Here is a 24,151-nt window from a genome sequence, read left to right on the forward strand (position 1 = left end):
CAGGGCGGAACAGTTCAGGGTATTTCATGAACCGGGAACAAGATCCAAAACAGAACCTGCTGCTGGAACTCAATCTTAGTGTGGTTGGGTTATTTATATTCTTTATGTATATTATAATACAGAGAGCGAGAGAAGACCAGAAAGACCCAGATATCCTTTTGAGTCCACTTCATTTAGTCCTCTTTGTTCTCCTATAAACAAGAATCCAGTTACATTGTTTTCTCCTTGATGACGGAGGCTCTTTGATGGGTAATTGGGCTCTTAAATCACACACACACACGGAGGAAACATTCAAGATTAAAGGGATCTCAATTAGCCCTCATCACCTGATGTTTTCAAGACGTCGGGGGGGCCACCACCTCCCCTCCTTTTTTCCACATATCTTATTCCATATCCCGTCCACTTCGGGAAGCTTTGACAAGAGCCAGACGTCTGTGAGCGGCCGGCCCTCGGCCCCGACCGACCACCAGTGTCAAAACTGCCAGCTCGTAGTTTCTCGCGGGAGGAGGAGGAGCTCGAAGAGAGCTTGTCTTTGTGTTCAACTTTTTCTTCTTCCAAACAGCCTCCAGAGACATGAATGGAGGAAGAGAGTGATAGTTTAGCGGAGGAGAAGGAAGCAGCGATGAAGTGTTGACAGCTCTCTAGCCGGTGACGGAGGGAAACTTGTCCATCCTCAGTGGATGTGCCGTGTCATTTTCTTCTTAATATATTTTCCTTTCCTTCATGGAGGGTTTTCCATTCATTCGATCAATCTCTCTCACCAGCCCTGCTAGATGATTAACAAGATAGAAAAGTAAAGTTTCTACTTTTGAAAACTTTAGTCTTGTGAATTACGGCATAGTTTCTCCTCTTCAGGTCTTTAAAGTTATTTCAATAAACAATCTGAGAAGGAAAAATCTGTAAACACGTCATTGCCTCATTTTAGGCAAAACCGTTGGGGAGCACTGCTCTCTAGTCGTTCTTGGTCTTTTTTTAACTTGTGTCTTCGTGGAATATGAAAGAGTAGAGGTGTCGTGGACCAGCCAGACCTGTGCGAGACCTATTGATCCTCTCCACCATCTTCTTATTTCCCCTCGTTCAGATAATGGATTGCCAGCTCTCCCCCTCTTCCCTCAGGCCGGTTAGTACAAATAATGACGAATCAATATGCGCTGGAGTCCCCGTGAATGTCCTTTTAACACTTGATTTATGTCACGGCAACGCGGCAGCGCACTCGCTCTCTTACTCACTGCGCTTACCAGCCAATCAATTGAACCAATCACAGCGCGGGAGCCCGTCACCCTCAGTTAAAGAAGTCTTTGTGATTCTTTTATTTTATTTTCCATTAGACGCCACAGACCTGCGTGACCTCGGTGACGGGCCGTGATTGGGCGGGATTATGTCCGCGTCTTGAGGCTGATTGGAGTACGTTATGTAGATCCGCATTGATTGGGGATTTTGCTGTCCGCTGTTCATCGCTCACTGTCCGCGGTCGTGTCCTGCGACAGGAGATCACTGCGTCAACGGGGGATTTTCTCTCTGCTTTGTCACGTCGCTTCAATCATGGGATGTATGAGGGTATGTGCTTCAACCACACTACATGTTCATGAGAGGGGAGGTCCAGTGACACTCAAGGACGTGTCAGCAGGACACAAAGAAGGTTGCTGCTAATGATGATCTGAATCACCTGTTATTCTGTTATATCGTTGGTTAATTGTTTCAAAGATTGTGGGAAAAACGCCCATCACATTCCAAAAACCTCCAAAATATTGAATTTATATTTATTTAAAACAGAGTAAAGTGCCAAATGAAAGTGAATTTTTACATTTGATAGGTTATCAAATATCGGTTGTTTCTTACTTTATCAATGTAACTGTAAAAATGCATTTCACATAAAACGGATGAGGGGAGCATCTCTGCAAGCCTGTGTATTTCTTTCTCCATAAATACATATGAATGTGGGGTAAACGATCTGTCCCATGAGGGGCGCTCCGGTGGCAGCGAAGACCACTCTCATTGCACTGAGGTTGGGGGGGGGGGCCTGACCTTCCCCTCCCTCTGGATCTGATTTCCGTTGCTGTATTCAGGAAGCAGTGATGACAACCACACGCACAGAAACCATCTCTCTCTCTCTCGCTCTCTCTCTCTCGCTCTCCGTCTCTCTCTCGCTCTCCGTCTCTCTCTCGCTCTCCGTCTCTCTCTCTCTCTCTCTCCTTTTTTCACGGCCGTTTGACTCGACGGTTGTGCCGTTTGAGGAAATCATGAGTTTCCAGGGTTACATTCTGTCCTCTGTAATCAGTCTTCAGCCACAGGAGCAGTTTGTCAATGTCAGGGAAATATGGCTACGGTCTAGATTGCAGGTTTTTGGGACGTTGCCGGTCTAGAAATTGAGGTTTATGCTGGTCTTCAGTCATTCTGGTCTCGGCTTGCTTTTGAACCTCAAAGACAACATTTCATCATTTCAATAAGTATTAGTGGCAGTGATTTGTTTTTGGTAAAGAATAATTATTCAGATTTCCCCATAGAAGCACAATAAACCCAAAACATTACTGTCAGCGTCTCCCAAATGAAGACAGGACTGAAAAGCTAAATGAACTTCTGCTGTGATTTCCCATATTTCCTAATGTGTTATTTGGCATTTCTACCTGCTGAGACGAATGTTCCTCGTGCTCACTTTCATGTCCAATTATAGGTCTCTTACCTACAGTTCACACAGTTTCATTAAGTGACAAGTAATCCTCAACAGAAGGAGGCTTAAGCATTTTAGCAAGTATTTCCGTGTATTAACATTGAATGCCATATGTGTTACATCCAGATTGTGCCTGCTAATCCACCACCAACACTAATCCAGACACATCAGTTCCATTATCCCCGTCATGAGTTATTTTCAGAGGGCATTTGAGTCAGTCTTGCTTCTTAAAGAACACGTGTTGGATTTAACTAACCCTTGTATCCTGTCATATCCTGTGGATTTTCACGCTCCGTGGACCTTGAAACGCCAGCGATCGCACACTCACAGAAGAAGGTACGACAAGCGGTATTCATATGTTAATAGATAGTTTATTCTTTAGTGTATTACAAGCGGTGCGCTTCCTGCGAACCAGATCTGGATCACACGGTATAATTTGCAAATAATTCCAAGTGGTTTGTTTCTCTCTGGAGTACCAGAAGGGTGGAGGGAAGCAGGTCAAGACAATGCAGATACATACACCAGGGACATGGCTAATCAAGGAAAAGTGTACTTAATTAACTTGTATATACATGATACATAACAATAATTGACACTCCTTGCATTGTCCTGTGTGGCAGACTCCGCCCACCTGACCCTGAGACAAACCCTGTATTTGCAAATCCTGCTTTGATCCAGAATCAGCTTCATGGAAATGACAAATACTAAAACGTATTTGGTTTGATTTCCCTCTGAAAGTAAATGAACTGCTATCTTATAGTTTGCTTGTAAGTTTGTACAGTGTGCAGAAAAACAAACTGATGCTGAAAGGTTTATGGTTTTGTTTTTCTGCGGTAACTAGCTAATAACTAGCCTACCAGCTCTCTCTGTCTGAAAATAGAAACCGAAAATGTTTGCAAGCTGCCTTCGAGCAAGGCATATATGTGTGTGCATATACACACGCACACACACACACACACACTGCAATATGGAGAAAATCACTTTACTGTAATGCAGCCCTTAAAACCGTAAATGAAGGATAACGTGTCTTGATATGCACAATTATTCCACATCCCGAGCCTCAGCGGGACAATGTAAAATATACTGCAAGTGATTGAAGAGCTTTGTCACATGATGAGATGGCCACCATTATGCACCAGCTCTTACAACGTGATTAACAGCACCACAGACGGGGACGAGAGGAATCCTGATCTGGAGACGGGCCGATCCCTCAGGGCTCCTGACTTGTGTGTCGCCCGGCCACTTGAAAATACAGCGCCGCCACACACATCGGTCTATCACTTCAAACAGCTTGGACACGCAACTAATGGTGAAAGGGCCTTTTTAAAGTGGCACACTTAAGCCGAGCACATCCTCCCTCCCCAATACCCATAATGCCTTATTTATGGGCCCCTGGCTCGCTATAAAGCCGGCCTGTGTCAGCAGCTGGCTGCAGGACCTCCAGGGATTCATTCACTTCATGCCAGAACATAGACTGCACCCTCGCTTGTCTTCTCACTCTTTCAATTCCCTCAGCGCCCTGGAGGCTCAGTCCTCTCCACAGCACCATGACATAGACTTCGTCCACACTAAGCTGGATAAAAATGTTTTTAGTGGTTCGATACAGATTTTCAAATGTAGCCGGCTTCAGGCTGGTCTCATCCGGCATTCGTAGCAGTACCTACGAAAAATAATGTGCCGTAATTCATAGACAACCCATGACAATCTTGGACGAGGATGTATAAAGACCGGGCCGTCAGAGGAGGTGGACGGGTCCAACAAGCAGCGAGCCTTCAGCCAGGAGACCCCAGTGAAACAAACGTAACCCGAACCTGCACTTCCGTGGTTATTTTAACCCAAACGAATCTATTCCAAAACCTAACTCTGTAGTTTTGTTGCCTAAACCTAACTGAGTTTCCTTTGAAGACGGAAGTTTATTTCATAAAGACCGTATGTTTGTAAGGAGCAGGAAATTGACACGTGTTGCAGGCTTTAGTTTCGGGAAAATGCACAAAGAAAAGAGAAGTTCATTTTCGTAGGATATCATATGAACCTTTGTTTGAGGCGACGTTGCCGGCTTAGTGTGGACGAGGCCATAGTCTGCATCCCTGCCTCCCTCCTCCACATACACCGTCCCTTCACCTCCTCCCCATCATCCATCCGCTCTTATCCCCTTGAAGTCTTTTCTGAGGGCCCTCACCCGACCCTTCCCCTGCCTTCTGTGCTTTCATTCATTCTTATCGCTTCCCTCCTCCTCACTGTCTGCCCCTAATCTATAAATATTTCCCTCCTATCCTCCAGTCGTCCTCTCATCCATCCCTTGACTTGCCTCTATCTCCCATAACCTCTCTCCAGCTGCGGCTTAGATGAGAAATGATCAGAATTATTTATTCCGAATTGGAAAGACACCCCATCTCTCCAGCTCTTTTCATCCCAGGAAGGCGACGTCCAGCAGCTGAATAATTCAACGCCTGCGTTCAGGCCCTCTTCAAACTTTTGAAGGGAAGTGCATCTTGAACGATCCAGTCACAAATAGATTCAGAGAAGTTCTGTGGTTCTGCTCAAAACACATTAAACAACACATTCTGATCCACTTGCAACATTTGATGGTAGATGAAATAAACCTAATATTAAAATAGTAAAAATATCAACCATTATCCCCAAACAGTTTTCTCTGCACATATCTACAGCATCAAACCCAGACGCATCACCCCGTCTCTCTCTCTGTTTGTCTACATTATTTTCTGCCTTATGTCAGAATAAAGAAAATCATAAATGCATGAAATGAAATGTTTTATACTGAGGCTGTTTGTCTTTACTTGCCAAAAGCGTACCCTTTAGATCTTTCCAGCTGCTGTGTAGAATAAACAGATCATATATTCTAAATGTATGCAACAGAGCTGTTTTTCTTCTTTGTTTTCTCTCCTCTTACCACATCTTCCTTTTGACTCCCCCGCAAACTCACCTCCTTTGTTCCCCCTCCCCTCTACCTCCACCGTCATCCTTCCTTCACACTTGGCCAGTGTCCTCATCCTTCCTTCCTTCACCGTCTTTCTTCGTCACTCTTTTATCTGCCACCCTGAACCTCATCCCCTCCATCCTCTCGAGCAGTCTTCCCATCTTAGGATCTTGACAGCGTTCCCTAGACAGCAGCCAGACCCCCGGAGGGATTTGATCTGTGGAGAACCATGTGACGGGTACATGTCAGAAACTGTGTGACACCCTTTGAGTTTTCCGTATGAGGGGGGGGGGGGGGGTGGATCTTTGATGGGCTGCACTTGCCTTTCAAGTGGGTGCATGTGTGTCTGTCTGTTGCGTCAGATACAGCAGGGGAACTGTGGGGCTCTACAAAGATTCTTTTCAACAATTGGCTAAATTATTAGGATATATTATTTTCTTGCGTTTCCACCAAACAATGTCTTTTTGTGTGATCGCTCTGAGATTGATGCAGACATTGTTTTGTATTGTTCCACAAGGGGAAAACCGCCCCGAGATTGCTGTTCCAAAACTTTTTAAGCTTCTCCAATTGAAACTGGCAGCTTCGGCTTTTTCATTTTTTATATATTTAAACAGTCTAAACCCACAAAAGAGCAGTACAACAACACGTTCATCACAACACAGGCTGTGTCAGTAGAGGAACACAAAGCAGGACATCAAATGAGAAATCTGAATTCTTTAATAAATTACTCAAATATTTAACCAATTAATTATAAATGCACTGTGAGGATTAATAAAGTCAACTTTCTATTTATGAATAAAAAAAAAGCAATGACAAAAGCTGCTACGTAGGGAAGAAATAAAGAGCGGAGGCATCACAGTCATATGCACATGTGTATATATAAACATGCACACACACAGCCTCAGTGTAGTCTCCCTGTCAACCCTTCTAACAGACTGTCTGTGCTCTCCGGTCCACACACACACACACACACACACACACACACAGCCTCGGTGCAGGCAGCCCTCCGTCAGGAGACGGCTGTAGCCACGGATACCTAGTTTGGAGATGTTTTGACAGGAGTCTGGGAGCTTTGTCTGCCAGGAAGCAGACAGCAGCCTGGGGGGGGTCCTCCAGTCAGCTGCTCCAATGGGGTTCACTGTATCACCTGTCCACCATAGAATGCACTGTGGCCCTTTTATTGATCTATCACACGGGCCTGGATTCTCCAGGCACGTGTGTCTTTCATCCGTCAGGAGTGAGACGGCGTCGCTGTATTTCAGATGATCGTATCCCGCCAACGCAAAAGTAAAGGGCGTCATTCCAGCTCCGATTCATCTCATCGATTTAAATGACCAATTCATTTCCCGATCAATGGTTTTTGTCGATAATATGTGTAAAAATAGTGTCAGCTGGTCGTGTTCCCACAGCTCAGGGAGAGCCATGCACACACTTGTTTTATTCCATTCCAGTAAATAATATTCAGTTTACTCTCACATGTGACAAAGAAAAGCAACACATCTTCACATTTAAGAAGCTGGAACCTCTGAATGTTTGGCTTTTTGCTTGAAAAATGACCAAAAATGATTAATTGATTTCCAAAATAGTTGCTAATTAATTTTCTGTTGACCGACTGATGGATAAATCAAATAACTGTTGCAGCTCCAGCAACATTCCTAAACTTAATGATATAAGGATTGTGTCCTTGTACCTGGAATTTATGAGACATGTCCAAATAATTCTCTGTGGATAGCAGATGTCCCCAGCTCCCTCTTATTGTCCGTGTGTTTATCTTCTGAATAATGCTCTCACAGATTATTTAGTTTTCTTTAGCTGGTTGACCAACGTTCCAAATTACAATCCCTCTGCTTCTGCAGCAGTCAAAGGTGCTAAATTCAGCACTTTGTTATGGTTCGCACTGCTGCCAACGTGTTTAGCGCCGTTCGCTGTGATTCGCCGGCCCGCCATCGCCATGTTGAGAGATGTTGAGAGGCAATCAAACTCGTGTGTCGTACACCTTTACACACTCTAGAAACAGCATTTCTTGGCTGAATTTGATGTTGAAATTCTGAAGCAGCAGCATCACTGCTGGCATTTGGCAAAAAAAAACACATTGCAGGTTTTATTCACTGCAGTCTACCTAAGGATCCCAGCTTCCCAGCCCGTACACACACTCACAGAGAACAAATGGTGACAAATTGTAAGCTACTCCAGTTTGTCACTCCTTCCTTAGTTTGCTTCCAGAACTAATTTCCCCCTGACTCACCAAATCCCACAGAATTTCCACCTGTGAACAGTCCCGGTGGTCAGCACAATTGGGAGTTCAGGCTGCATCGAGTTGAAAGCCAGGAAGGGAGTGAAGAAGGGGGATTGAGTCGAAGACGGGGGTGGGGGGGGGGGCAAGAAAGAGGAAGCGTCTGTACCCTGCTGATGCTATGGATGTTTCATGGTTGGCCTCCTTTGAAAGGCTTGTGTGGAGGAGAAGCAGGGAAGTCTTTATGCGATCTCAGCTGCAGCTGGTTCTCTGGGATCTGTGGGTGGAGGACAGGGAGGAGGGTACCCAGGATTTCCTTTAAGGTGACTGCGGCACTCTGGAGATTTCGGCCAACAGATGTGAAGTTAAACAACTCTAACATCTGTTTTTCGCCAAGAGAGCCTAACCAGAAGTTACTGTTTGGAGTGAGGGAGCGCTGTTAGTTCTACACATATTTCTGAGGAGCTGAGCTAAACAATCTCTGTGGTTGAGCCAAACCACAATATGTAGAGTCCAATCACGGCTACTTTTCTAGTTGCGTAAACAAATAAAAGAACTAAAGCTTAAAGTCTAGTTGAAGTCTTCTCGTCCCCAGAGAAGCATGTGTTCACCACATCTCTGCATGTGAGAGGGGGGTAGTGAAGCTAGAGCACCATTCATTATTATTATCTCATCGCGGTTAATTGTGCAACAAAACCAAACCGTCACCAAGTTCAGTTTAGGCAACAAAACCACAACTATAAAACCACGACGCGGTTGTCCTGTTTGTTGGACCCCTCCCACTCATAAGTGGTCTTTCTGGATACTGAACACTACGTCACTTGCTCTGACTGTTGCTTATTCACATGGATGCATTTAATTTGTGTCCACCACAAAAAAAAGGATCTTGAAGTACTTTCTATTGTCATTATTTTCATCTTGAGCAACTCAAAACAAAAAGAAATACAGACGATCCGTGTCCACGTACACAAACCAATGGATTGCATTGATACTGGGCTGTAGACACAGTGAGGGTGCTGCCACAGGAGACCCTGGTAAAACAAAAAAGACACGTAAAGTGGTCCAACAAAACATTCGATATCTTTTCATAATTGTGAAACCCTGTCTCATGGTACAATGAACCAATCACAAACCCTTAGATTCTACTTCTCTGTTCCTCTAACACAGACTTGCTGGATCAGGTTTTGTCTCCACTGGGAACCTTTTAACTCGGGGCTGTTCTCGGTCTGAATGCCACTGCATCTCTGACATTTTATTGCAGTGTGTTAAAAGCTCAAGGTCTCTGCCGTCAAAGAGAAAGCTCTGCTTTTGCCTTTTAAAAAAAAAACGATACAACAAAAGATGAATCCAAGGTCTTTGTGTGGTGCTTATCTTATTTTTGAGAGAACAATAACCATTCAGCTCCGGGTGCTTGCAAAACAGAATTGGTGATTTGGTTCTTTGTATTTCTGCATAAAAATGGCATTTGTTTTTGGTGGCCTGGAAAACACGTCGTTGCCTCCCAAAGCTACCGTATATTGAATATTTCATGAAGCCAGTCCCAGTTTTTAATGAATGCTTGCTGAACCAGAGCTGCACTTTAGCTCCGCTCCCAAGAGGGATTGTTTGGAAAAACAATTTTTTTGGCTTCAGCTAGTGCGGGTGGGTTGATTTGGTAACAAACACGTTTCAGAGATAAGAGTGTACTTATGATATGAGTCACAATAAGGACATTTGACATTTTTTACATCTTTGTCAGAACTCAAGAAATGGTCTATGTACCATCTCGTAACATAACTAACTAAATCTGTGAACTAGACTGCCACACTTAATATAATATAATATACCTCACTGCTGTCTTCTTTTTGATAAAAACATGTTGCATAGAATGTACTGTCTGCACCTCAACAAAGTAGTGCTGTAGATGGTTTGAGTGCACCTGAGAATGGGCTCACGCTATGATCACGGAGTCACCGAATGCCAGCCTCTGTCTGAGCAGCCTCCCTGGCATCTAGGACTCGCATTACCATGGCAATCATACATCAGACACTCGCTCCTTCTCTCGCAAAATTGCCTGCTGTCACAAGATGCCTCCGCTCTCATTTTCCACCGATGCAGCCCCGAAACAGAGGAGAGAGGGCCCCCTGCCTCCCGATGATAATGGATCCTAATATGACTTAGATTATGATTTATCAGATGCTGCTGATGCTTCCGTCGGCCAGTATTATACGGCTCTCTGAAAATTGGAACCATTACAAGTGAGACGTCCATCCGTCACCCCCCCCCCCCCCCCCACAGTCACTATAGCAGAGAGAGAGAGAGAGACCGGCCACACGAGCTGGACCATGATGCCTTCCCCCAGAAATTAGACCGCTCCAATTCAATTTCCTTTTTCTTTGTCAATGTCATCCTCCCTCCCCTCGGTTTCCCCCCCGCGCTCTCTCCTCTCCCAGACCACGCCACGGCAGAATGATCAGCCGGCGCTGGAGATATGCATCAGTCAAACCCTTACCTTTCGCACCAAAACTAGCTTTGGAATTCTAATTTCGCTCGAATCGCCTCAGCCCAAATGACTGCTATCTCTGCCTCCTACCCTCATTTCCTTTTCTCCCCCCCCCCCCGCCTTTAAAGGGTGATCCAGTCCTCTGTCACAGAAGAGATGAATCCTATGAATAATGTGGCACTCTGACTGTAATGTACGGATCATTGTGGCAGCGCGCTGATGTAGGCTGCTTTGTGTAATTCAGTCTTTGATACACACAAAGATAAATCTGTCTTTTGGGACTTCTGACTTCATGGATTTCATGCATCCAATAGCTTCACAGTCATTATTAGTTATTACAGCTCTTTTTTTTCCCAATCTCTTGTCATTGCTAGTTTACTATTGTCCAGGGAGTATCGGTCTTCACACTGTTGCTTCCATCTAATAGGATTCCAGTGTGGCGCTTTTCTGTTGCTGTTTGGATCTGTTCGATTTGACCGCATTTTGGATTGGATCTCATTTTTCTCGGGTCTGACCAGATCTAAATGTGATCAGGCCCTTTTCACACCGGTGCCATCATTTACATTAACCTGGAGGTCATGACACTCAGAGGTTATACCTTCCAGTTCCAAACACCGCTGTGGAGGCACCTTTGATGGACTTCTTCCATTTCTACACCCGTTAAAGATATGTTTTTAAGTAGATGACTGAGGGTAGCTATTATTTAACCATAACAATAGTCTACTAATTGTATTACAAGTTTCTGGATTAGTTAAAGCAAATAACTTGGTCAGATGTGTCCCACCTCTTGGTTCTTTAATCAGCCATTTAGTTATTGAACTGGCAAAATTCCTCCACACTTGGTGACTTTTATAATTGAAGGATCCTTAAGATGTGCTAGGTTTACGCTGACATTGAATTGACCACTTGGGTCCTCCTGCATCCTGACAAAAACAAGCCATGAATCTTAAAGGGAAACTGTGCCAGCACGAAAAGACAAGAGCCGAATGACTTGTGAAAATGTAGTTTGTGATTCAGACGGAGCTTTTATTCATGAGCATGAAGAAGTCAGGCCATGTTATCTATGTTTAGTTTAGCTGAGGCCTCATAAAAATGTAAAAAAAAAAAAGAGGTTGGACTCTTTAATGCCTCCCTAATCCACTGCTGATAAGACTGCACACTCACCCTGCTGCTTTTAAAAGCCTCTCCTCTTCCCCTCACACTTTCATCTCACACACTCGGTCCTCAAACTCTCTGCGAGTAATTTGCACAACCTGTAAGGAGAAACACAGCTCTTGTGTGCAGGTTGAAACTAGTTTTCGCTTCGCTGCAGAGTTGTTAAAGCACCACTACAAGTTAATGGGCTAGAAGAGCCTACTTTACAGCCGTGTTGACATAAAAAGGAATAATTAGTAGGGTGCGATGCTGGCAGCGGTGGAGCCGTTAACTCAGGAGACCCCTGTATCCAAACCGTGTTGCCTGGTTACAGTCTCCTCAGGTGACTGGATGTGCTGAATCATGGTGAATCTCACCCAAAGAAAAGAAACTAGTGGCCTGTGAGCATTAGTTATGATTTGTGGGATGATAACGACATGTTGAAGCTCAGATATATTACAATAAGTGGCTGGTCTGACAGCACAGATCTGTCCACTGACTGATTGAACGGCGCGGTGTGATGGATGAGGTCCGCTGTTAACCCTCAAGTCAGTGTCAGCGTGAAGGGGGGGCAGAGCAATGAGGCAAGGTGGGATAGAGACAGAGCCAAGAGTGTGTGTGTGTGTTTATATCTGTGTGTGTGTGTTTATATCTGTGTGTGAGGTGAATAGAGAGACGGGCATGAATTGAAAGCTGAAAGAGCGACGGCGAGTCCGTCGAGTATGCGCGTGGTGTGCGAACACTTGCACGGTTTTGCATATGCTTGAGTTTCGCCCCTCCTGCTTTAGCTGCTTGCCTTCATTATGCTTTCCTTCACGGAGGACATCATCGTCTGTCACTGACGGATGAGATTACACACCGTTTTGTCACCGTTGCATCAAAGCAAACGCATCGGTGATGGCATCTTAGATTGGGAGTCGGTGTTAACATGAATAGAATCCGATGTCCGTTCACTTATTTAGCATTTCAACGTGAGGAAGGAGGAAGGGACTGCAACTGAATGGGTGAGACAAGGAAACGATATATACTGAAAAAGGATATTGTAGATGAGGACTATTCTGAGAAAAGAAGTTAAAATAGCTGTGTGAGCTACTAGAGGACAGAAGAACGTCATTACTCTCACGACTCCATGAGTTTTATTTGTTTAAAATATATGAACGGTCGTTCTTCTGGTGAGGAGAGTCTCCAGCTAAATGCTGGTTCCATGGCTAACCATGTCAGCGTAGCAGCAGGTCATGCATCCAGACAGTGGAATAAATACCACTGATGTAGTCCGATGTTTAAATGGCAGACTGTTGTTTTACAATACATCTGAGCCCTAGTAATTTGCGCTCGAGGCCTCCGTAGATTAAATCCAACACAATCTCTCCTCACTTTAATCCTGACGTGACTTTCAATCCCAGAATGCATTAGAACAAACGTATGGGAAGCATCTGTGAGGGAAATGGGATCGAAGCTCCTGTTAAACCACTTGCGAAATGCCCCGGCAGATATTACAGTGACTTATTCAAATGTGGCTCCACCACGCAATCCGATGTGGATTTGAGTAATGGAAGTTAAATGGCCCACATAGGACAGCGCGCTCCCCACCTTTCCTTAAAAGTAGGGCAGGGTTACGGATGTGAGGAACGCAGTCCAATTTATTTGCTTGTAATCGAGCATCGATGTGCTGATGTGTGCGAGCATGAAATTGTCCCATGAATTAAAAGGAGGCACATCGCCCGTGTGCCTCTCCATTATTGCCTCCGGTGGCGCCACAGCTGGAAATGTGTTTATGTGTGCGTGCATTAATATCAGTCAAATATCACATTACCATCTCTGACACGTCTGACCAGCAGTGCCCCTGGAAAAATGGAGATGCCCTATAAAACCAGGAAAACCAATTAAACTCAATCCGTTCCGTCGATGGATTCCAGTGTTTACTGTCTGCTTTGCACGAGTGTTGACACCCGGTGGGATTGCCGGGGCTCAGAATGAATGCTACTGTAAGCTGCAGGACGGGGTCTGTGTTGGGGTTCACGCGCTGCACGGAATGAATCATTTCTTAGAAGAGTGGCTTAAGAAAACAAATGAATCGTTTCTTTCCGAAACAATAGAAACCCCTGATGAGATGGAATGCAGAGAGGCTATTAGGCAGTGTTCCATAAATGCAGATGATTTTAAACTTAAACTCTTTGAGTTTATATCTACAGTTGAACAAGCAGAAAACTTCATTTACAGTGACTCATCGCACATTACCACACACGGATCATGACTAATGAAGTCAATTTGTAATGTGTATTTAAATCCGCCTACGTCTCTCTGCAGAGGCTTTGCTTCTTGTTAGCGCTGCCCGGTGACTGCTCAACCAAAGTGCCACATTTCCCCTCCTGATGAACACACTCAAGCCGCTGAGCTTGGCGCGCATGTCGGCGTGGCTCCAGTGCCGTGCCCTCTGAGAAGAGAGCGGTTTGATCCGCAAAACGTGCAGATGGCGTCCGATTCAGGCCTGGGTTACCGAACGTGTTAGCAAGATTCATTAGCCTCTTAACTTCCCTGTCAACACGAGCTCCAACATAGAATGGGCTGTTTTATCTTCGCACACTGACTCTGATGTGTTTGTTTGTTACTTAGTCAATTGACGCCATGAGGCAAATGCCAGGGATTTGATAATGAGTCACTTAAGTGTGGAGATATTGTATCGATTGGCATCTAATTGCTATGTTTTCTGCAGATCAATTTGACTCTACCCGTGTTCCAGGGTTAAGCCTGTAATCCAGAGTAAAAGCAGGATCGGGTTAATAAGAGCCTAAATGGCCTCAGACACATCAGACACGGCGGCTTCTTGGCCCCGCTAATCTCTCCACTGCATCATCAGACACCAACGAGGCTGTGAGTAGTCGAGCATCGGAGCTAATCCTTTTTTAACCTCTACGTGTCCAAGGTAGATGAAATCAACATGCGTGTTCTTTTTCAGCAACTCGCCCCTGTACAGTATGAACCATCTTCTCAGATATTATGTAGCATCATCAAAGTGACACAGATCTGCATATTCAATGTAAACCAGCTGCTTTTAGCTTCTAGTTTTTGTCAAATTATAATTTTTCGTTTCATGTCTAGTGCCTGGCCGACATCGGCTAATTAGCAACCAATTATACTTTTGCAATGTTGAAACAACACTTGTCAAAAAGGAGCATAATTCATAACACAAAACATTACATTTTAAACTATTTATCTCCTCTGTGAAGCTCTACAAATAGTCTGACACTAAAAAAGGCTCCGTTCCCTGAACACAACTCAAGTCGTTTATAATCATCCGACCAGAAGCAGTCAGCAGAGACTCCGGGAAGTTTATTAATAAGTAAAGGCATTACAACGACATATAAAGCACATTAAAACATAAAATGGAGTTAATATTCAGTCGAAGAAAAATAATTAAACAAACTCTGCCTTCGCTCTTCATGGAGAGCAATAAACCTGCCCGTTTCTTTTGGCCAATGGTTGTGTACATTAATGCAATTAATGCATCCATTTAGACTCAAATAGACCATAAAGCAGGGTATGCTTTAGGGCGGGGCTACAAGGTGATTGACAGGTCACTGCACAATTTCACTCCACTAGTTTAAGGATTTTCATGCGAAATGTCCCGAGTAAACATCGACGTCGATCCTAGATGAGTGAGTGATTGCTACAGTAAGCAGGCCAATCTTTGTGGCTTTGCTGCAGTAGATAACCGGGACTCTGCCGTACACCAGCTCACAGATGGAGCGTTAGCCGCTATCGCCAGTTAGCAGAGGCATCAGTCTCCCTCCTAGCCGTCTGTGAGCCTTCGATCAATAGACCCTGGATTATCATCTTCAGTATCTCGATTCATTTTTCACAGCGGAGGAAGGCCTCCGCCAGCTGCTCTCTCTTTGTCAGAGGGTGTAGGGCCTAGTTCCCTGCATCTGATAAGATTACAGCAACTAACCGCCAAAGCTGCTGCGTTCAGGGGGCGACACGTATTCGCGTCATGCACCGTTTTCTTACAATGCTTATCGGTACATCACTAAATGTTTATTTAACAGGCTGGCGAGCTAGTCAGTACAACAGTCACATTCGAGATGGGAATCCCATGACTACCCATGCTTAATTAAATGTTTAATTAAGGCGGTGGCTTTTAATTAAAATTAGATTATTGTGAAATAAGGATTATTGGCGAATGGAATGGATAGGATATCTACGAATACAATCCGTGTATTATTAAGAGCGAGGTGTGATTTTCTATGAATCAGCGACTGTTAATTAAGGGCAGCAGATGCCCTTTGATTTAACCATGGAATAGGCTTTTTGATGAGATTTATGAAACACCGAAATGGTCTTGGCTGGCTTTGTGAAGTGTCTTACACGGAGCGGTATGTTCGCCTGGGGTGATGCTTTCATCTGAGACTTTGAAATGTGAACCAACAATGCTGCTCTTGTGTCCCCAAGGTCAGCCCACTTGTAACCACTCGCCCACGAGGGCCCTCGTCATCAAACAGACACAAGAATCCACTTGAATCTCTCCTCAATGTGGGCCTTGGCACTTAGCTGTGCAGTACGTGCTCGGATGGTCTTTGTGGACCAGCTGGTGGCGGGTTTGGGTCCAATCCAGCTGTTTCTTTTCTTTTTTTTTTACTGCCCAAAACCGTGCGGACACCCTCAGCTTTGCAGTCGTTTGAAGGGCACGTTGATCCACTAAAACTCACCAAACCCTTTAAATGAGTGGACGGTTCTTAAATGTATGGCCATGTACGTATGGTGGTAGGTCTGGAGGATGCTCACGTAGGCATGGGAAGAGCAGCCTGTGTGAATGAGGCCATTCATTTATAATCCACGGGATTAGGACTCTGTGCATCAGCTGCCTCCGTCACTTACTGTACATTGCCCCGTAGAGGCCTTCCCTCTATCTGTTGGCATGCTTTGATTGGGATTCTTGAAGGCGGTGTCAATGTCACAGTTTTTTTTTTTTTTTGCACAGATCTGATAAATCCTATTAGTTTTGGGTTGGGTCCAATTTGGACCACTTCCTCTTCTATGCCAAATGAAGCAAGAATTCCCCGGCTGTCTTTAATTGCTTCAATCTTCCTCCCAAAGCTTTGTTTCTTTTAGATCTGTGTGTTTGAACCATGTGTCCTTAGTCTGGCCACGACGAAGCCTACAAAAGCAACCTCCTATCCAGGTTCAAAGCAGAGCTCCTGCTCACAGCCCGTGGCCTTGAATGTGTGTCTCTGGCCATCTAACGATCATAAATAGTAACGTTGTTCTCACCGAGTTAATTGCTTGAGTTCTAGGATCATCTTTAAAGCACAACGAGCAGCCGGATGATCAAACGTTTGGAACAACCCTTCAGATCAGACAAATATATTTGGAAGAGAAATCAAAGATTTTTTTTTTCCCCAAACAAAATTCCTGGTTCAAAGTAAAGCCGTGTGTCGGAACTAACACCAGAATCCTGGTGATCTAAAATTGTCCTTTGTTTGCCTCAAGTTTATTCTCCAAGCTTTTTATTTAAACCCATTTCATTTCATTAGAACAAAGTGTAGCAGTGTGACTCTACAGTCAGAGTCTGCCCACCATGCAGACGCTGAAGCTCCTTCCTTCCAGGGCTTCAGACAGAGACGGGGGGGTGCACGCCCGACCATGAAAGGCAGGGTGCATCTCAGTGTAAACAGCTCTGCTGGCAGCCCAGTCAGCGAGCCACAGTCCCGTTATTGAGTCCCAGAGACACTCCACTCAACAAAGCCACGCTGTGACCTTTTCAGCCTCACACAGCGATGCCAGATATTGAGTGATCCTGTGCAGAGGATGAAGCTCATCTCGGACTAAAACTCAGCCCGCTGCTCTCCCCTGTCTCTGGGGTTTATTGGGGGTTTTTTTGGCACTACATTTGTATTACACTGTTGCTCTTTCTTTGATTGATTTACGGTGTTTTGTCCGACTAGAAGATTGGATGTCTTTGATCCCTTTATTTGAGTTTCTCCTCTCTTCAGTCTCTCGGGCAGCATTCTAGTACATAGGATGGGTCTATAGGTTGCCTTAATGATGATATACTTTTGATTACAGGGTTGAGGGATCGTCTCAGGGGAGGGAACATCTTTCATCTGACAATCACTGGACTTAATTTCAGACTGAATCATTGTTTCTTTATACCGTGGACTTATTTTGATCCACGGCCTCTTCCCATGGTCCAGCCATCTGTTTACAGCTTACCCACGATTAGATATGAGGCTTTCTGTTGAGGCCTTGACCCACAGCCACAGGGTCTCACATATACCTCCCATCAGGTCAGCTGTGCTCTGAAGAGGCCAAGCGGCTGTGTTACATATCACGGTGATTAGCAGGATCACACATGACAGGTCCCCGGTCTCTCACAGGGCTGACCGGCTCTGGCTTTTCCGTTGTGTGCGTCTGGAGCTCATAGCTCTGTAAGTTGGCGGTGCTGCTGTGTTTTATGTTCTAGCATTATCAACCCCCACTATCTGGTTGTTTTGTGATGGATGAAATGAATTTAGGCAGTTATTGCAGTGATGTTACGCCCAGATGGAGTCCTGCTTTGACCGCATGAAGATAAATTGATATACTAGTCATAACCCAGCTAAGATGGATGTGGTTTGTTTATTCTTTTCAAGAATTTTTTATTTCTTTTTTTTGCACATCCTGTTTTTTTACAAACCTGCATTTTAATCGTGTCACTCAACAAATTCAATTCAGAGCTTATAATGCTGACCTTTAGGTTTTCTTAAGCAGAACAAATAGGTTCACTAAACTAAACTAAGAGGAGCTGCGGGACTGGGAAGAGTTGCCGGTTTTGACCTTTTGAGTTTTCGAGATAAGAAAGTCTCCGGGAGTTTCCTGGCAGAGTTAGAAAGTTGAGAAGTCGAGCTCGGAGTCAACGCTCCCCCGCTGGTCCTTCATTCACCGACGCTGACACAGAGGGAAAATGTGTTAATTACTTTCCTCTGTAGGAGGCCGTTATATTCAACACTAACCTGTCTTCTCCTTTATACGGTCGTGTTATATTTCTCTCCATTTATGAGCTCAGGGACGAGCTGGAGCTGAGCTGCCTCTGTTGATGGTCCTTATAATAGAAAAAGAAGCATCTACTCAGCTGGATGGATGTCAAGAATGAAACATGTGATGTATGAAGTGTGGTCAACACCTCCTCTCTGAAACCAATGCTCGGGTTCAGTTCAGTTTAAAGTGGCTCAACGTTCTCTCAACTAAAACAATAAACTACAGGAAGAGATAACAAATAATATACTTAACCAACAGTTACTGAGAGGACAAGAGGTTTATATTCTGATTAACAGGCTCCGCCCCAACTTTCACTTGTATTTTACCGTTGGAATATTTAAATCTGTTTTCAGGCACATAAAAGAAAAGTCCACCGTCAATAAAGTTACTTTTTTATTTATGTTGGGGTTGGTTTAATATGTTTCACCATCGAACATATAACATGAAATATAGATCCCGTGAATGACCAGCTAGAGAGTGAGTTTGTTCAGTGCACCATGAGGGAGTTACACTGAAGGCAGCATTGTTTGATGTGAGCACCGCGGGGCTGCAACAGACAATAGCGGCGCGCTAGTTGAATGATATGAGGCCGGGGGGGGGTGGTACTGCTCACCGGTCACCACTAGGCTTTGTTCATTGTGATGAATAATACATCAGAGGTGCATTAGTTTGATTGATATTGCTGTTGGCCCTGCTGTGAGCCCGCTCACGTTCTATCCAGCCTGAACGTAGCCGCGTTGCTTTTCCAGAGTCGAGAGTGCATTTGATCAATCGGTGGACGGAGCATGTTGGGTTTCAAAGAACTTGGTCCTGCAGGCCATTTCCGCCTGCGCTGATGGAACCAGGTCACTTTGTTCACAATAGACCTCTCACACTCATCAATCCCCCCTCCCCCTGTTCTCTCTCTCCTCTTTTTTTACCACAGTAGCCGGCTAGCACCTAGCAACCACGACCGGATACAGAGGCTGAGGCATGAGTTCCAGCAGTCGCAGACCATCCCGGACGACCCCGAGGACCGCAGGAGGACCTACAGTTTCGAGCAGCCCTGGGTGAGTGTCTGACATGACGGGGGCCTGTGACTCAAATCCACTGCAGGCCGGAGAGGATGGCTACCACACCGAGACTCTGCACGTGTATCTTCCACGCTAGCCTGAGGAGAATGCTAACAGCATTAGCACCAAACAGAACCCTGGGCTAGCTGGAGTATGGTGCTAACCATCACTAACCCCACTACTACCAGCCGTGAACAAGACTGATGATCCCCACTAGGATCACCATTAACCTCCATCGGCCTTCCTGGCTAATTGTGCTAACGCTAACCCCCCCTCCCCCCCCCCCCCCTCCCTCACCTCACGCTCCAATGTTCAACCTGCCTGCATGCAGGAGTTTGCACACCTCCTGATGCATCCATCACTAACCCCACCCACCTGTCACAGCCCACTGTACTCATCCATCGTCCCCCCGTTTTTGTCTGTCAGTTTTCATGATGGACTCGGGTTTGTCTTCACATTGTTTGTGTGTACGGGGTCTCATCTGTAGAACCTTTGTTTAAACTGTGCCTTTTGACACTTTCACGGTCGGCTCGTGTACATTTTAAACTGGCATTTATTTAATTAAAATCTCCTTTGTGCATTCTGAAGCAGTAAGGGGTTAATAATAAGCGAACAAAGAAGCTGAATGCCTTCACATTTTCTCGGGGTGATGAAATCGCTCGTCCTATTTTTAGTATTTATTTTAGTCCTCCCTGCTTCCTTGCACCTCAACTCAAGTGTACTTGGTTTTAAATTGTTTTGGATAACTCATTATGATGATGTGAACATTAGCTGTCGCTCATTTTAACTCAGATTTTACAACGTTTTTCTATTTGGTGGCATCTCTGTGTAATGTGTTTTTCTATTATTGTTTTACACTCCAAAGGAGTCATCTTCACCGTGATCTTTTATCTAGTTTGGGACAACACACACTCTGTCGCAACATATTCTAATACAAACACATCATGTCACAATACGTATTATAATTGATATATGTTGTGGTGATAAGTGGCACAAACTTGTGTTGTCTCAAACCTGGTGTGTTGTAAATTACGTCCTTTCCAGCAAATAATATGAATCTTCTTTGTTGGTTTTCTCCAAACAAGTGTCATTTTGCACACCCAGTGTTTTTGTATATTTACTGTATGAACTCTTTTTATTGCTGGTGTCCACACGACAATGTCCCACTGTAGCTTCGGTGTGCAACGGGAGGATTTAGTCCTGAAGGTTTATAATCGGGATGATAAAGTGAGAGCTCACGACTCAAGTCATCTGTGCTCTGCTTTTTCTTTTCGAGCTGATTTATTCAATAAAAATGTGTTGTTTTGTTTTGCATTCGGCAGTATTGACCAGAGTCATGCGTTTCAATGGGCTCGACAGCCGGCATTGTACGGCAGCAGCGGTACAGTGTGGGAAAGAAGAGCGCAGGTCACATCTCTCTTTGTCTCTAAACAGCCGAGCGTGCTCTCAATTAAAGAGCTCAACAATACGGCAGCATTATGTTTGTTTACATCCACTGCAGTGCGTTGGCTGTTGTCGCAAGCCTCGCTTTCCCATGAAACACTCTAAACGTTAAGGATGGCTTCTGAACATTTTAGGGTTATTTGTGGAATGAATATGTTCACGGGACTATGAGGACATTTTTTCCTGCTAGTTGGTGAGAACCATGCTGGGTTTGGACAGCACTGTTCTTACTGCTTATAAGTGGGCAGGACCTTGATGGGAAAAAGGGACGTCAGAAATATCTCACTATCAATTTATGGATTGTTTGCTCTGGCTGTCAAAGCGATCGTTAACCATGGGAAGAAAATTGGAAACAAAAGAAAAGCCTGAGGTTTGATAAAGAGGAGTAGAAACATGTCTCTACCAAACCAAGTGTTTTTAAATATCTACGCACAAACCGCTCCAAGATGTAAATCTAAAGCTTTGTGATGACATAATGAGTAAACAAGTCTGCAGTTGTGACGAAGCATTTGGCAGGTTTTTATACTTGATGCTAAAGTCTGCACCAAGAAGTACTGAGTTTAAATATGTGTGAGTAAATACATGAGCATAAATGGGCTCATGTATTTACTTACAAATATTTAATGCCAAAGATAAATACTTTATATTTCAAACCACGATTTCAGCTGCTTTTACTGGGGGATCCACCAGGAACCCTCTGTGGTTCCACACTGGTTTCAGTCTAATGGAACCCTCTGTGGTTCCACACTGGTTCAGTCTAATGGAACCCTCTGTGGTTCCACACTGGTTCAGTCTAATGGAACCCTCTGTGGTTCCACACTGGTTTCAGTTTAATGGAACCCTCTGTGGTTCCACACTGGTTTCAGTCTAATGGAACCCTCTGTGGTTCCACACTGGTTTCAGTCTAATGGAACCCTCTGTGGTTCCACACTGGTTTCAGTCTAATGGAACCCTCTGGTTCCACACTGGTTTCAGTCTAATGGAACCCTCTGTGGTTCCACACTGGTTCAGTCTAATGGAACCCTCTGTGGTTCCACACTGGTTCAGTCTAATGGAACCCTCTGTGGTTCCACACTGGTTTCAGTCTAATGGAACCCTCTGGTTCCACACTGGTTTCAGTCTAATGGAACCCTCTGTGGTTCCACACTGGTTCAGTCTAATGGAACCCTCTCATGGTCTGTCTGTAGCCCTTTACTTGTCAGAGTGCAGCTCACTCTCAGGCTTGGATGGTAGTTGCATGTTATTAGACTCATGCCCCGGCCATACTGGTGGGCCGTATGGAGAACGGGGGACTGTGTCTTTGAAATTCAATTACCCCCCCCCCCCATGCATATATTACATGTTGTTGCTTCACCTCAGTGATGTGCTGCAAACCTCGAGGAGCCCGTGTCCTTTTCCTTCATTCACCTGCAAGCCGCCCCGCTTAGTCTGTGAATCTGTTTACAAAAAAAAATAGAGATTACTTTATATTAAAGAGAATCATTATTTTCAACCTGAATCCATTCAGAATTTTAGCAGAGGTGGGACCAAGGTAGTGTTTCACAAGTCCCAAGTTAGTCTCAAGTCTTAGCACTCAAGTTCAAAGGCGAGACTCGAGTCAAGACCCAAATCCTAAAGTTTGTTCGTGTCGCATCATATCAACTCAACAGATGTCTTTGAACAGCCATATGGGAGCACTAATGATGATGTTGTGCAGCTTTCACCCGGGCTTGGACACTGAACCTGAGCTTCTCCTCTTTCTATCAAACCTCCAGTGAAGTAGAATTTATCCCACGATATTCCCCTCTGTGCTTGATTGGCCCAATTATCCATTTTCAACACAAGCTGTTTTCATAGCCGTCCCTTTTTAGCCACATCATTTCATCACTATATATATATATATATATATATTTTTTTTTTTGCTATGGGAGCCCTCTCCTGCTTTTTCACCATAATTTGGGAGCAGGGGAGGATTGTGGGTAGCACGGTCTAATTCCATCAGGATGACTGATGCCCGCTCTCCCGGCAGCACCGCGCCAGCTTCATTGCTCTCATTTATACCACTATGGGAATAGAGGAGTTCATTCACTTGATGTTGGGGGGGGGGGATGAGAGAGAGCATAATATTGCCTCTTGTATTTCACTGTAACATTTTAATGCTGCCGTCATCTGGATCCCTTCGGGGTTTTTCTTCCCGCTCCGCTTATCACGTGTTCTGGTAGATGAGACACATTCCGAGGAATATTCAACACTCCTAAACGGCTAAAGGGATTTCTTTCTCGTGAAAAATATTGTGACTGTAATTTACCTGCAGGGTAATTCTCAATTCAGACGTGGAGTACGAGATGTGTGGGAGGCCGACCCTCCCTCTCAGCTGGCTGCCAGTCTGTCCTTATTGTCAGCCGAGCAGGGAGGCAGTGCCAATCAATCCCAGAGATGATTGCCCCGGCTTCAACTGGTTCAAAGGGGAGCGTCTCTTCAGCACTATTAATGCTTTTATGGTCTTCCCACAAGCTGATGTCCACGCTGCTCCGGCCAGGATCTCAATACGCTGCACGGCCATAAAAGTAATTACACTGGCTTTGAGCTAAGCACACGGTTATTGCACCCACACAGCTAATGAACATCGGAGGAGCGGAAGGAGTTGTGGTACAAGTGTGGGCGGGACCTTGAGGTGGTGCTCTGCTGCTGAGAGAGATATTAGTGTGTGTGTGTGTGTGTGTGTGTGTGTACTCTTGTACATCTATCTTTGTGTGTACCAATTTTAGACCTTGATAGTGGAAGTCCTCACTTTTTTAAAGGGGACGTTTGGGGTACGGTTATCTTTAGGGTGAGTTTTTTGGATAAATCTAGGTGACGGCTTAGTTAGGCACATAGTTCTAATGGATGACGTCCCACACCTTTCCAACTTCTGAATTTGGGGGGGGGGGGGGGGGGGGGGGGTAGCATCCAACAACGTTCTGTAACTGACAGTGCAGAGGGGGAAAAGTAGGATTTGAACTTGAAACTACTTCCGTCTCTTTCCATGTGTCGAATGTACTGCGACACCATGAGTGCCATATAGGAGAGAGTGCATGACAGTGTGCGCCATTATCACCATTATGAATTCCGAAATATGTGAGATGACAATGTCCAAGAACACAGAGCTCTTAGAAAAAGATATATAGATATATCTATATCTATATCTATGACGTTTGCCTTTAGACCT

General features: G+C 44.7%; 1 protein-coding gene across 1 annotated transcript in view; it reads left to right on the plus strand.

The window, feature by feature from the left end:
- Positions 1-24,151, plus strand: part of pard3ab (par-3 family cell polarity regulator alpha, b) — a 205,572-nt gene that overhangs the window by 170,930 nt on the left and 10,491 nt on the right. Inside the window, exon 24 of the mRNA XM_076098178.1 lies at positions 19,395-19,518. Within this exon, the coding sequence (XP_075954293.1) occupies positions 19,395-19,518 (124 nt within the window). The remainder of the gene's footprint in view (positions 1-19,394; positions 19,519-24,151) is intronic.

This window comes from Anarhichas minor, unplaced genomic scaffold (assembly GCF_050575085.1).
Source record: "Anarhichas minor isolate MPS153535 unplaced genomic scaffold, ASM5057508v1 ptg000024l, whole genome shotgun sequence".
Lineage (NCBI taxonomy): Eukaryota > Metazoa > Chordata > Actinopteri > Perciformes > Anarhichadidae > Anarhichas > Anarhichas minor.